The 12,500-nt window shown below is 48.2% G+C and overlaps 1 protein-coding gene across 1 annotated transcript in view; it reads right to left on the bottom strand.

The window, feature by feature from the left end:
• The window catches only part of LOC118379418 (extracellular matrix organizing protein FRAS1-like), a 420,646-nt gene that overhangs the window by 242,071 nt on the left and 166,075 nt on the right, over positions 1–12,500 (bottom strand). Inside the window, 2 exon segments of the mRNA XM_052479627.1 lie at positions 9,387–9,534; positions 10,708–10,818. Of these exon segments, the coding sequence (XP_052335587.1) occupies positions 9,387–9,534; positions 10,708–10,818 (259 nt within the window).

Here is a 12,500-nt window from a genome sequence, read left to right as displayed (position 1 = left end):
GAGGAGAGGTCCAATCAACTCCATGATAAAGGATGCAGGGGAGAGGTACAACCAACTCCATGATAAAGGATGCAGAGGAGAGGTCCAACCAACTCCATGATAAAGGATGCAGAGGAGAGGTCCAATCAACTCCATGATAAAGGATGCAGAGGAGAGGTCCAACCAACTCCATGATAAAGGATGCAGAGGAGAGGTCCAACCAACTCCATGATAAAGGATGCAGAGGAGAGGTCCAATCAACTCCATGATAAAGGATGCAGAGGAGAGGTCCAACCAACTCCATGATAAAGGATGCAGAGGAGAGGTCCAATCAACTCCATGATAAAGGATGCAGAGGAGAGGTCCAATCAACTCCATGATAAAGGATGCAGAGGAGAGGTCCAACCAACTCCATGATAAAGGATGCAGAGGAGAGGTCCAACCAACTCCAAGATAAAGGATGCAGGGGAGAGGTCCAACCAACTCCAAGATAAAGGATGCAGGGGAGAGGTCCAACCAAGATAAAGGATGCAGGGGAGAGGTCCAACCAAGATAAAGGATGCAGGGGAGAGGTCCAACCAACTCCAAGATAAAGGATGCAACACTGTCAGATGTTATAAAAAGTGTGCTATGATAAATTGTGTCCAAGGGCTTCTGAACACTGGCAGCTACATTTATGTATATAATATCACCATAATCTATAACAGTAATACATGTAGACTGAATGATCTGTTCTCTACCATTTAATGAAAGGCCCTATTCCTATAGAAGAAGACCAACTGAATTCTTAATTTATTGACTAACTCGTCAACATGTTTTTTAAAAGATAGCTTTTCGGCAGTCCAGATGCCCAGATATTTGTTGACGGGGGACACGATCAATGGGGGAACCATCTAACGTACTAATGCACAAATCATCAGTTACATTATTGAAGAAATTGGAAAATAACATGTACTTGGTTTTCCCAGCAGTTACTACCAAGTTCAGGTGAACCAAGGCTTTCTGCAGTAGTAAAAGCAGACTGAAGAGTCAACAGAGCCTGAGCTGACGTAGGTGGCAGTAGAGTATACAACAGTGTCATCTGTGCACAGATGAAAGTTACAGTTTTGTACAGATAGACCAACGCTGTTAATATAAATAATGAAAAGAACTGGACCAAGAATCGAACCCTGTGGGACACCTTTTGTTATGTCTAGAAATCCTGATTTAACACCATTAGTAAGTACACAACGTGTTCTGTCTTTTAAATAATTCTCAAACCAGCTACAAGCAGCCCGATCTAAGCCAATGGTAGAGTGTTTCTGAATAAGTAAGGTGTTAAACACAGTTTCGAATGCCTTGGACAGGCCAATGAAGAGAGCAGCACAGTGTTTCTTCATATCTAAACAATTTATGACATAATTTAAAACCATAGAAGTAGCAGAGATGGTACTATGAACTGGCCGGAACCCTCACTGGTTTACATTCAGACGATATGTAGCAGTTAAAAGGGATCTAAGATGAGTATTAATCAATAATTCCAGGATTGTTGCTCGGCAACAGAGTTTGGAAATGAGTCGCCACCTTCATGTTGAGGAAGCACATGGGCCGCCCTCCAAACTCTAGGAATAGTACTCAGTATAATTGTCAAGTTAAAAATATCTGTTAATACTTCAGCAATCAATGGAGCAGATCAAATTAGCTGTTACTCGCTCATTTGTCCTGGGATATAAACATTGGGTTGTTATTTTACCTGAAATGCACAAGATCCTCTGCTCTGACAATTAATCCACACATAAAACGGTCAACCAAGTTCGTTTCTAGTAATCTCTCCTCCTACCAGGCTTTTTTCTTCTTTGGACTTTATATGGCGATTGGCAACTAACTTTCATAATAAGGTGAACTACCACGACCGACCACAGTTCATCTTTCAATCACCCACGTGATAGAAGCAAATTAGAAACAACTTCTATCTTAACGCCTGGCAATGCGGACGCTCGGTGGCGCGCGCGAGCAGCATGGGAACCCTGATTGAATAACATGTATGTGTTAAACGTATTTTGCAAAAAGCTCGTCCGGTTTGGGCAGCGTGTTAGTCTAGCTTTGGCCCAAGCATGCTTTCTTGTCCTGAAGATATCTGTAGAAAAGGAGTATGTTTATCTGCCAGTGATATAAAAATAGATGGGAAATGTTCTCTGCTCCGTGGGAACATGTGTAGAATTGCAGGAAATTAACTGAACAATAATTTTTTCTCTCTCTGATGTCAAAAGGGGGCTGCTAAAAAATGTTTGCTAGCAAGGGACGGGTGGGACGGTTGGAATGGGTGGGATGGGTGGGACGGGTGGGGGTCGGGTGGGACGAGGTGGGACGGGTGGGGACGGGTGGGGACGGGTGGGAGACGTGGGACAGGTGGGACGGGTGGAAATTGTGGGACGGGTGGAATGGGTGGGGACGGGTGGGACGGGTGGGGGACGGGTGGGATGGGTGGGATGGGTGGGACGGGTGGGACGGGTGGGGACGGGTGGGGGACGTGGGATGGGTGGGACGGGTGGGACGGGTGGGACGGTTGGGACGGGTGGTACGGGTGGAACGGGTGGAACGGGTGGGATGGGTGGGACGGGTGGAACGGGTGGGACGGGTGGGGGACGGGTGGGGGACGGGTGGGACGGGTGGGGGAGGGGTGGAATGGGTGGGACGGGTGGGGGACGGGTGGGGGACTGGTGGGACGGGTGGGACGGGTGGAATGGGTGGGACGGGTGGGGGACGGGTGGGACGGGTGGGGAACGGGTGGGACGGGTGGGGACGGGTGGAATGGGTGGGGGACGGGTGGGGGACGGGTGGAATGGGTGGGACGGGTGGAATGGGTGGGACGGGTGGGGGACGGGTGGAATGGGTGGGGGACGGGTGGAATGGGTGGGACGGGTGGGGACTGGTGGGACGGGTGGGACGGGTGGGACGGGTGGGGACTGGTGGAATGGGTGGGACGGGTGGGGACGGGTGGGACGGGTGGGGGACTGGTGGGACGGGTGGGGGACGGGTGGAATGGGTGGGACGGGTGGGGGGACGGGTGGGACGGGTGGGGGACTGGTGGGACGGGTGGGGGACGGGTGGGACGGGTGGGGCCGGGTGGGACGGGTGGGGACTGGTGGGACGGGTGGGACGGGTGGGGACTGGTGGGACGGGTGGGACGGGTGGGGGACTGGTGGGACGGGTGGGACGGGTGGGGGACTGGTGGGACTGGTGGGACGGGTGGGACGGGTGGGGGACTGGTGGGACGGGTGGGACGGGTGGGGGACGGGTGGGACTGGTGGGACGGGTGGGGGACTGGTGGGACGGGTGGGGGACGGTGGAATGGGTGGGGGACGGGTGGAATGGGTGGGACGGGTGGGGGACGGGTGGGACGGGTGGGGGACGGGTGGGACGGGTGGGGGACGGGTGGGATGGGTGGGGACGGCACCAAAAATGTACCAACACTGTCTGCTGTGGCCGTTTGAATCCAAACCTTGTCTACTCAACTAGATCAGGGATGGGCAACAGGTGGGCCCTCTTGTAGATCCATGCATTTTTAATTTTTTAATGAGTCTTTAATTTAACCGGGGAAAAACACAAATGTCATCTAGGGCCAGCTCCGACTGCATGCGGGGGTTTGGATGTGGGACCTGCGAGCTGTGGCCCCAAATTATGAGTTCAGATTGTTTGTGGTTCCCACCCCCATCAAAGTTGCCCGTCCCTGAAATACACAACCATATGGGTCATTAATTTCATCATATATTAATGGAGATATGAACCACTGCTACTATGATTAAAATATGGATTTATGCAAGGTTTAAGTCGTTAGCTTCCAGGCTAAATCACGACCCAGGAGAAAAATGGCACAGGCTTCAAAGGACAAAGACTACTATTGGATAGCTCTGTAAGGACAAAGACTACTATTGGATAGCTCTGTAAGGACAAAGACTACTATTGGATAGCTCTGTAAGGACAAAGACTACTATTGGATAGCTCTGTAAGGACAGAGACTACTATTGGATAGCTCTGTATGGACAGAGACTACTATTGGATAGCTCTGTAAGGACAAAGACTACTATTGGATAGCTCTGTAAGGACAGAGACTACTATTGGATAGCTCTGTATGGACAGAGACTACTATTGGATAGCTCTGTAAGGACATAGACTACTATTGGATAGCTCTGTAAGGACAACGACTACTATTGGATAGCTCTGTAAGGACAGAGACTACTATTGGATAGCTCTGTAAGGACATAGACTACTATTGGATAGCTCTGTATGGACAGAGACTACTATTGGATAGCTCTGTAAGGACAGAGACTACTATTGGATAGCTCTGTAAGGACATAAACTACTATTGGATAGCTCTGTATGGACATAGTCTACTATTGGATAGCTCTGTCTGTCTGTCTGTCTGTCTGTCTGTCTGTCTGTCTGTCTGTCTGTCTGTCTGTCTGTCTGTCTGTCTGTCTGTCTGTCTGTCTACATATGGACAGTACCAAAACAAATGCTGTAATGATTCTGTCTCTTCGCAGCCAACTCTGCTGAGCAGGATGGTTATATCCCCCATATTCACCATATAATATTATATTGGTTGAAATAATATTGTATAATCATTTAAATGGAAAAACTCTAAGTTTTGTGTATCATGGAATCGCTACATGGAAAATCTCTTCCCAACTATTTTACAATCTAAACTCTATCTAAAAGAACTGTCCCTTTTTCAGGACCCTGTCTTTCAAAGATAATTCATAAAAATCCAAATAACTTCACAGATCTTCATAGTAAAGGGTTTAAACACCGTTTCCAATGCTTGTTCAATGAACCATAAACAATTAATGAACATGCACCTGTGGAACGGTCGTTAAGACACTAACAGCTTACAGGTATGATAATGATTATTATAATTACTGTGGAACGGTCGTTAAGACACTAACAGCTTACAGGTATGATAATGAATACTATAATTACTGTGGAACGGTCGTTAAGACACTAACAGCTTACAGGTATGATAATGATTATTATAATTACTGTGGAACGGTCGTTAAGACACTAACAGCTTACAGGTATGATAATGATTATTATAATTACTGTGGAACGGTCGTTAAGACACTAACAGCTTACAGGTATGATAATGATTATTATAATTACTGTGGAACGGTCGTTAAGACACTAACAGCTTACAGGTATGATAATGATTATTATAATTACTGTGGAACGGTCGTTAAGACACTAACAGCTTACAGGTATGATAATGATTATTATAATTACTGTGGAACGGTCGTTAAGACACTAACAGCTTACAGGTATGATAATGATTATTATAATTACTGTGGAACGGTCGTTAAGACACTAACAGCTTACAGGTATGATAATGATTATTATAATTACTGTGGAACGGTCGTTAAGACACTAACGGCTTACAGGTATGATAATGATTATTATAATTAGCAGACATCTGTATGTATCTGGGTAAGCAGCATGTGTGACATAACTCCACAAGTCCTATTTACGATATCATTTACAAACATTATACTGTTTTTAAAAAGAAATATCCCCAAAAATATATATAATAATAAAAGTAGTTGTTCGGTGTATGTAGGGCCATTAGTAAATAGGTCAACTGGGATATGAATAAAGAATTAAGTAGGGTGATTTTCCAAATAGACAGGTCTTGTTCTTTCCATGATAACTAACTATAATCATTTCAGCTCTCTTCCATCTCTCTCTCTCTCTCTCTCTCTCTCTCTCTCTCTCTCTCTCTCTCTCCCTCTCTCTCTCTCTCTCTCTCTCTCTGTCTCTCTCTCTGTCTCTCTCTGTCTCTCTCTCTCTCTCTCTCTCTCTGTCTCTCTCTCTCTCTCTCTCTCTCTGTGTCTCTCTCTGTCTCTCTCTCTCTCTCTCTCTCTCTCTCTCTCTCTCTCTCTCTCTCTCTCTCTCTCTCTCTCTCTCTCTCTCTCTCAATTCAATTCAATTCAAGGGGCTTTATTGGCATGGGGAACATATGTTAACATTGCCAAAGCAAAGTAGTAGATAAAGAAGTAGAAGTAGATAAGAAGAAGTAGATAATAAACAAAAGTGAAATAAACAATAAAATGAACAGTAAAGATTACACTCACAGAAGTTCCAAGAGAATAAATACATTACAAATGTCATATTATGTGTATATATACAGTGTTGTAATGATGTGCAAATGGTTAAAGTACACAAGATAAAATAAATAAATATCAATATGGGTTGTATTTACAATGGTGTTTGTTCTTCACTGGTTGACCTTTTCTTGTGGCAACAGGTCACATCTTGCTGCTGTGATGTAACACTGTGGTATTTCACCCAGTAGATATGGGAGTTTATCAAAATTGGGTTTGTTTTCGAGTTCTTTGTGGACCTGTGTAATGTGAGGGAAATATGTGTCTCTAATATGGTCATACATTGGGCAGGAGGTTAGGAAGTGCAGCTCAGTTTCCACCTCATTTTGTGGGCAGTGTGCACATAGCCTGTCTTCTCTTGAGAACCAGGTCTGCCTACGGTGGCCTTTCTCAATAGCAAGGCTATGCTCACTGAGTCTGTAAATAGTCAAAGCTTTCCTTAAGTTTGGGTCAGTCACAGTGGTCAGGTATTCTGCCGCTGTGTACTCTCTGTGTAGGGCCAAATAGCATTCTAGTTTGCAATGTTTTTTTGTTAATTCTTTCCAATGTGTCAAGTAATTATCTTTTTGTTTTCTCATGATTTGATTGGGTCTAACTGTGTTGCTGATCTGGGGCTCTGTGGGACATGTTTGTGTTTGTGAATAGAGCCCCAGGACCAGCTTGCTTAGGTTCATCTCTCTGTATGTGATGGCTTTGTTATGGAAGGTTTGGGAGTCGCTAGGTGGTTGTGCAATTTATTCGTCTCTTTTCTGGATTTTGATCATTAGTGGGTATCGGCCAAATTCTCTCTCTCTTTTCCTCTCTGTCTCTCTTTTTTCCATCTCTCTCTCATCTCTTCCTCTATAGCTCTCTCTATCTCTCTGTCTCTCTTTTTTCCATCTCTCTCATCTCTTCCTCTATAGCTCTCTCTATCTCTCTGTCTCTCTTTTTTCCATCTCTCTCTCATCTCTTCCTCTATAGCTCTCTCTTTCTCTCTGTCTCTCTTTTTTCCATCTCTCTCTCATCTCTTCCTCTATAGCTCTCTCTTCCTCTCTGTCTCTCTTTTTTCCATCTCTCTCTCATCTCTTCCTCTATAGCTCTCTCTTCCTCTCTGTCTCTCTTTTTTCCATCTCTCTCTCATCTCTTCCTCTATAGCTCTCTCTTCCTCTCTGTCTCTCTTTTTTCCATCTCTTTTTCCTCCATCTCTTCCTCTCTGTCTCTCTTTTTTCCATCTCTTCCTCTTCCTCTATAGCTCTCTCTTCCTCTCTGTCTCTCTTTTTCCATCTCTTTCATCTCTTCCTCTATAGCTCTCTCCTCTCTGTCTCTCTTTTTCCATCTCTCTCTCATCTCTTCCTCTATAGCTCTCTCTTCCTCTCTGTCTCTCTTTTTCCATCTCTCTCTCATCGCTTCCTCTCTATCTCTCTCTTCCTCTCTGTCTCTCTTTTTCCATCTCTCTCTCATCTCTTCCTCTATAGCTCTCTCTTCCTCTGTCTCTCTTTTTCCATCTCTCTCTCATCTCTTCCTCTATAGCTCTCTCTTCCTCTCTGTCTCTCTTTTTTCCATCTCTCTCTCATCTCTTCCTCTATAGCTCTCTCTTCCTCTCTGTCTCTCTTTTTCCATCTCTCTCTCATCTCTTCCTCTATAGCTCTCTCTTCCTCTCTGTCTCTCTTTTTCCATCTCTCTCTCATCTCTTCCTCTATAGCTCTCTCTTCCTCTCTGTCTCTCTTTTTTCCATCTCTCTCTCATCTCTTCCTCTATAGCTCTCTCTTCCTCTCTGTCTCTCTTTTTTCCATCTCTCTCTCATCTCTTCCTCTATAGCTCTCTCTCTTCCTCTCTGTCTCTCTTTTTTCCATCTCTCTCTCATCTCTTCCTCTATAGCTCTCTCTTCCTCTCTGTCTCTCTTTTTCCATCTCTCTCTCATCTCTTCCTCTATAGCTCTCTCTTCCTCTCTGTCTCTCTTTTTCCATCTCTCTCTCATCTCTTCCTCTATAGCTCTCTCTTCCTCTCTGTCTCTCTTTTTTCCATCTCTCTCTCATCTCTTCCTCTATAGCTCTCTCTTCCTCTCTGTCTCTCTTTTTTCCATCTCTCTCTCATCTGTTCCTCTCTATCTCTCTCTATCTCTCTCTCTCTCTTTTTTCCATCTCTCTCTCATCTCTTCCTCTCTATCTCTCTCTATCTCTCTCTCTCTCTTTTTTCCATCTCTCTCTCATCTCTTCCTCTCTATCTCTCTCTTCCTCTCTGTCTCTCTTTTTTCCATCTCTCTCTCATCTCTTCCTCTCTATCTCTCTGCGTCTGTCCTTTCCTTTCCTCTCCACTGCTGTTCTCTTCCTCTCTCTCTCACTCTCTCTTTCCGCCCTCTCTTTCTCATTCTCCATCTCTTCTTTCTCACCCGAGTATATGCATAGCCCCTTCATAATAATTAATGGAAGAGTTAAGAAAAAGCTAATTAGGCTTTATAAATGTTCACGGAAAGAAGACCTTAACCTCAGCAACGCCTTCTGAAAAACAAAGGAGAGAATTTCCAGTGAGAGCCAGAGGGGAGAAGACTGTTGGATGAGACGAGTAGCGCTGGGTTAGACAGAGCTGCTGCTAAAATCAATGGGACGTCTTTATAGGGAGAGCGGGATGAGGGGCTTCATATGTTAACTCTCCAAATGGCAGCTTTGTTTAGCCACATATCACTCACTCCCAAACATCAGTCATGGAGCCTGGTGTTGTCATGACAACTACAATCCTTTTACTATGAAAACCAGGGGAAAGTGCAGTATTGTACTGCAGGGTTCCCCAACTGGCGGTCTGCGGGCTGAATTTGGCCCGCGGTTGGTTTTATTTGGCCTCCCCCACCAAGTTTTCTGAGCACATTTTTTGTCTTCTTCATTAAAATACTTTTCATTGTTGGACATAAAAGACTGTAAAAACACCAGGAAAGCAGCTCAAAGTGATTTTAATGTAATAAATCTGTTCCCAAGTATTCCCACGCATAATAGACAAGACACGTGATCTTATACAAATGTAAGCAAGGTTTGAAATGATTATGTTTCAGTCAGACATTATATCTCTTTGGGCTTCTTGCGGTCAATTTGTCGTCTATAAATGATGTGTAACTACGTTTCGTCCCCCCGACCATCCGCTCAACAAAATATATCGTCCCGTTGACGAACCCTGTTCTACTGTATAAACTCAATCCATTATTAATATATCATAATATAACAGACCTATTCAACAAGTAATATAACAGACCTATTCAACAAGTGTGCATGTGTGTGTGTCTGTGTGTGTGTGTGCCACTCTTACCCTGTTGACACTCTGGGCAACACTGTCCCTGGCGAGTCACAGCCAGCATCCCCAGGGGACAGGTGAGACAGGACGCCAGGAAGCAGGTCACTCTGCCCTCACGACACTCACACTCCCTGCATGGGCCCTCACTCCACCTCTCCAGGTTCTAGAGGGGGAGGGGTGAGAGACAGGGGGAGGGGTGAGAGACAGGGGGGAGGGGTGAGAGACAGGGGGAGGGGTGAGAGACAGGGGGAGGGGGAGAGACAGGGGGAGGGGTGAGAGACAGGGGGAGGGGTAAGAGACAGGGGGAGGGGTGAGAGACAGGGGGAGGGGTGAGAGACAGGGGAGGGGTGAGAGACAGGGAGGAGGGGTGAGAGACAGGGGGAGGGGGAGAGACAGGGGGAGGGGGAGAGACAGGGGAGGGGGAGAGACAGGGGGAGACAGGGGTGAGAGACAGGGGGAGGGGGAGAGACAGGGGGAGGGGTGAGAGACAGGGGGAGGGGTGAGAGACAGGGGGAGGGGAGAGACAGGGGAGGGGTGAGAGACAGGGGGAGGGGGAGAGACAGGGGGAGGAGGGAGAGACAGGGGGAGGGGTGAGAGACAGGGGAGGGGGAGAGACAGGGGGAGGGGTGAGAGACAGGGGGAGGGGTGAGAGACAGGGGGGGGGGAGAGACAGGGGGAGACAGGGGTGAGAGACAGGGGGAGGGGGAGAGACAGGGGGAGGGGTGAGAGACAGGGGGAGGGGTGAGAGACAGGGGGAGGGGGAGGGGGAGAGACAGGGGGAGGGGTGAGAGACAGGGGGAGGGGGAGAGACAGGGGGAGGAGGGAGAGACAGGGGAGGGGTGAGAGACAGGGGGAGGGGTGAGAGACAGGGGGAGGGGGAGAGACAGGGGGAGGGGGAGAGACAGGGGGAGGGGGAGAGACAGGGGGAGGGGGAGAGACAGGAGGAGGGGTGAGAGACAGGGGGAGGGGGAGAGACAGGGGGAGGGGTGAGAGACAGGGGAGGGGGAGAGACAGGGGGAGGGGTGAGAGACAGGGGGAGGGTTGAGATACAGGGGAGGGGGAGAGACAGGGGCGAGGGGGAGAGACAGTGGGGGAGGGGGAGAGAAAGGGGGAGGGGGAGAGACAGGGGGAGTGGGAGAGGAAGAAAGAGCGATTAAGAGAGACCAAAACAGAGACAGCGAGAAAGAGACAAAGACAGAGACAGACAGAGACAGAGACAAGCAGACAAAGATTGCCATGAGGTAGAGATGATCAACTGAAGCTGTAGGAACTTTGTGTAGATTTCAGGGATTACACTAAGTGATTATGGTGAACCTAATCAAGCCTCTTTACTCACCGCCAGTCGCCTCTGTTCCTTCCCAGAGGACTGATGTGGGTAGACACAAGAGGTCTTCATGGACTGACACTCGGGGCAGCACTTCCCTGGTAGGTGGACCAGCTCTGATCCCTGTCAAAAAGAAAAGGGAAATGGGTGCTCGCACCATCTTTCTCTCTTACCTGTCCCCTTCTTTGTTTCCTGTCCCCTTCTCTGTTTCCTGTCCCCTTCTCTGTTTCCTGTCCCCTTCTCTCTTTCCTGTCCCCTTCTCTGTTTCCTGTCCCCTTCTCTCTTACCTCTCCCCTTCTCTGTTTCCTGTCCCCTTCTCTCTTACCTCTCCCCTTCTCTGTTTCCTGTCCCCTTCTCTGTTTCCTCTCCCCTTCTCTGTTTCCTCTCCCCTTCTCTGTTTCCTGTCCCCTTCTCTCTTACCTCTCCCCTTCTCTGTTTCCTGTCCCCTTCTCTCTTACCTCTCCCCTTCTCTGTTTCCTGTCCCCTTCTCTGTTTCCTGTCCCCTTCTCTGTTTCCTGTCCCCTTCTCTGTTTCCTCTCCCCTTCTCTGTTTCCTGTCCCCTTCTCTCTTACCTCTCCCCTTCTCTGTTTCCTGTCCCCTTCTCTGTTTCCTGTCCCCTTCTCTGTTTCCTGTCCCCTTCTCTGTTTCCTGTCCCCTTCTCTGTTTCCTGTCCCCTTCTCTGTTTCCTGTCCCCTTCTCTCTTACCTCTCCCCTTCTCTGTTTCCTGTCCCCTTCTCTCTTACCTCTCTCCTTCTCTGTTTCCTGTCCCCTTCTCTGTTTCCTGTCCCCTTCTCTGTTTCCTCTCCCCTTCTCTGTTTCCTGTCCCCTTCTCTCTTACCTCTCCCCTTCTCTGTTTCCTGTCCCCTTCTCTCTTACCTCTCCCCTTCTCTGTTTCCTGTCCCCTTCTCTGTTTCCTGTCCCCTTCTCTGTTTCCTGTCCCCTTCTCTGTTTCCTCTCCCCTTCTCTGTTTCCTGTCCCCTTCTCTCTTATCTCTCCCCTTCTCTGTTTCCTCTCCCCTTCTCTGTTTCCTGTCCCCTTCTCTCTTATCTCTCCCCTTCTCTGTTTCCTCTCCCCTTCTCTGTTTCCTGTCCCCTTCTCTCTTATCTCTCCCCTTCTCTGTTTCCTCTCCCCTTCTCTGTTTCCTCTCTCCCCCTCTCTCTTTCCTCTATCCCTCTCCCCCCTCTCTCCCCTCTCTCTTTCCTCTCTCTCCTCTATCCCTCTTCCTCCCTCTCTCTTTCCTCTCTCTCCTCTATCCCTCTTCCTCCCTCTCTCTTTCCTCTCTCTCCTCTATCCCTCTTCCTCCCTCTCTCTTTCCTCTCTCTACTCTATCCCTCTTCCTCCCTCTCTCTTTCCTCTCTCCCCCTCTCTCCCCCTCTCTCTTTCCTCTATCCCCCTCTCTCCCCCTCTCTCCCCCTCTCTCTTTCCTCTATCCCTCTCCCCCCTCTCTCCCCCTCTCTCTTTCCTCTATCCCCCTCTCTCCCCCTCTCTCCCCCTCTCTCCCCCTCTCTCTTTCCTCTATCCCTCTCCCCCTCTCTCCCCCTCTCTCTTTCCTCTATCCCTCTCCCCCCTCTCTCCCCTCTCTCCCTTTCCTCTCTCTCCTCTATCCCTCTTCCTCCCTTTCTCTTTCCTCTCTCTCTTTCCTCTCTCCCCTCTCTCTTTCCTCTATCCCTCTCCCCCTCTCTCTCTTGTCTATTCATCTCCTATCCTCCCTCCCTCCCTCCCTCCCTCCCTCCCCTCCCTCCCTCCCTCCCCCTCCCTCCCTCCCTCCCTCCTTCCTTCCTTTCTTCCTTCCTTCCTTCCTTCCT

This window comes from Oncorhynchus keta, chromosome 25 (assembly GCF_023373465.1).
Source record: "Oncorhynchus keta strain PuntledgeMale-10-30-2019 chromosome 25, Oket_V2, whole genome shotgun sequence".
NCBI classification, from domain to species: Eukaryota; Metazoa; Chordata; class Actinopteri; order Salmoniformes; family Salmonidae; genus Oncorhynchus; species Oncorhynchus keta.
Note: the sequence above shows the minus strand (reverse complement) of the source record. Positions and strands in the feature narration are given on the sequence as shown.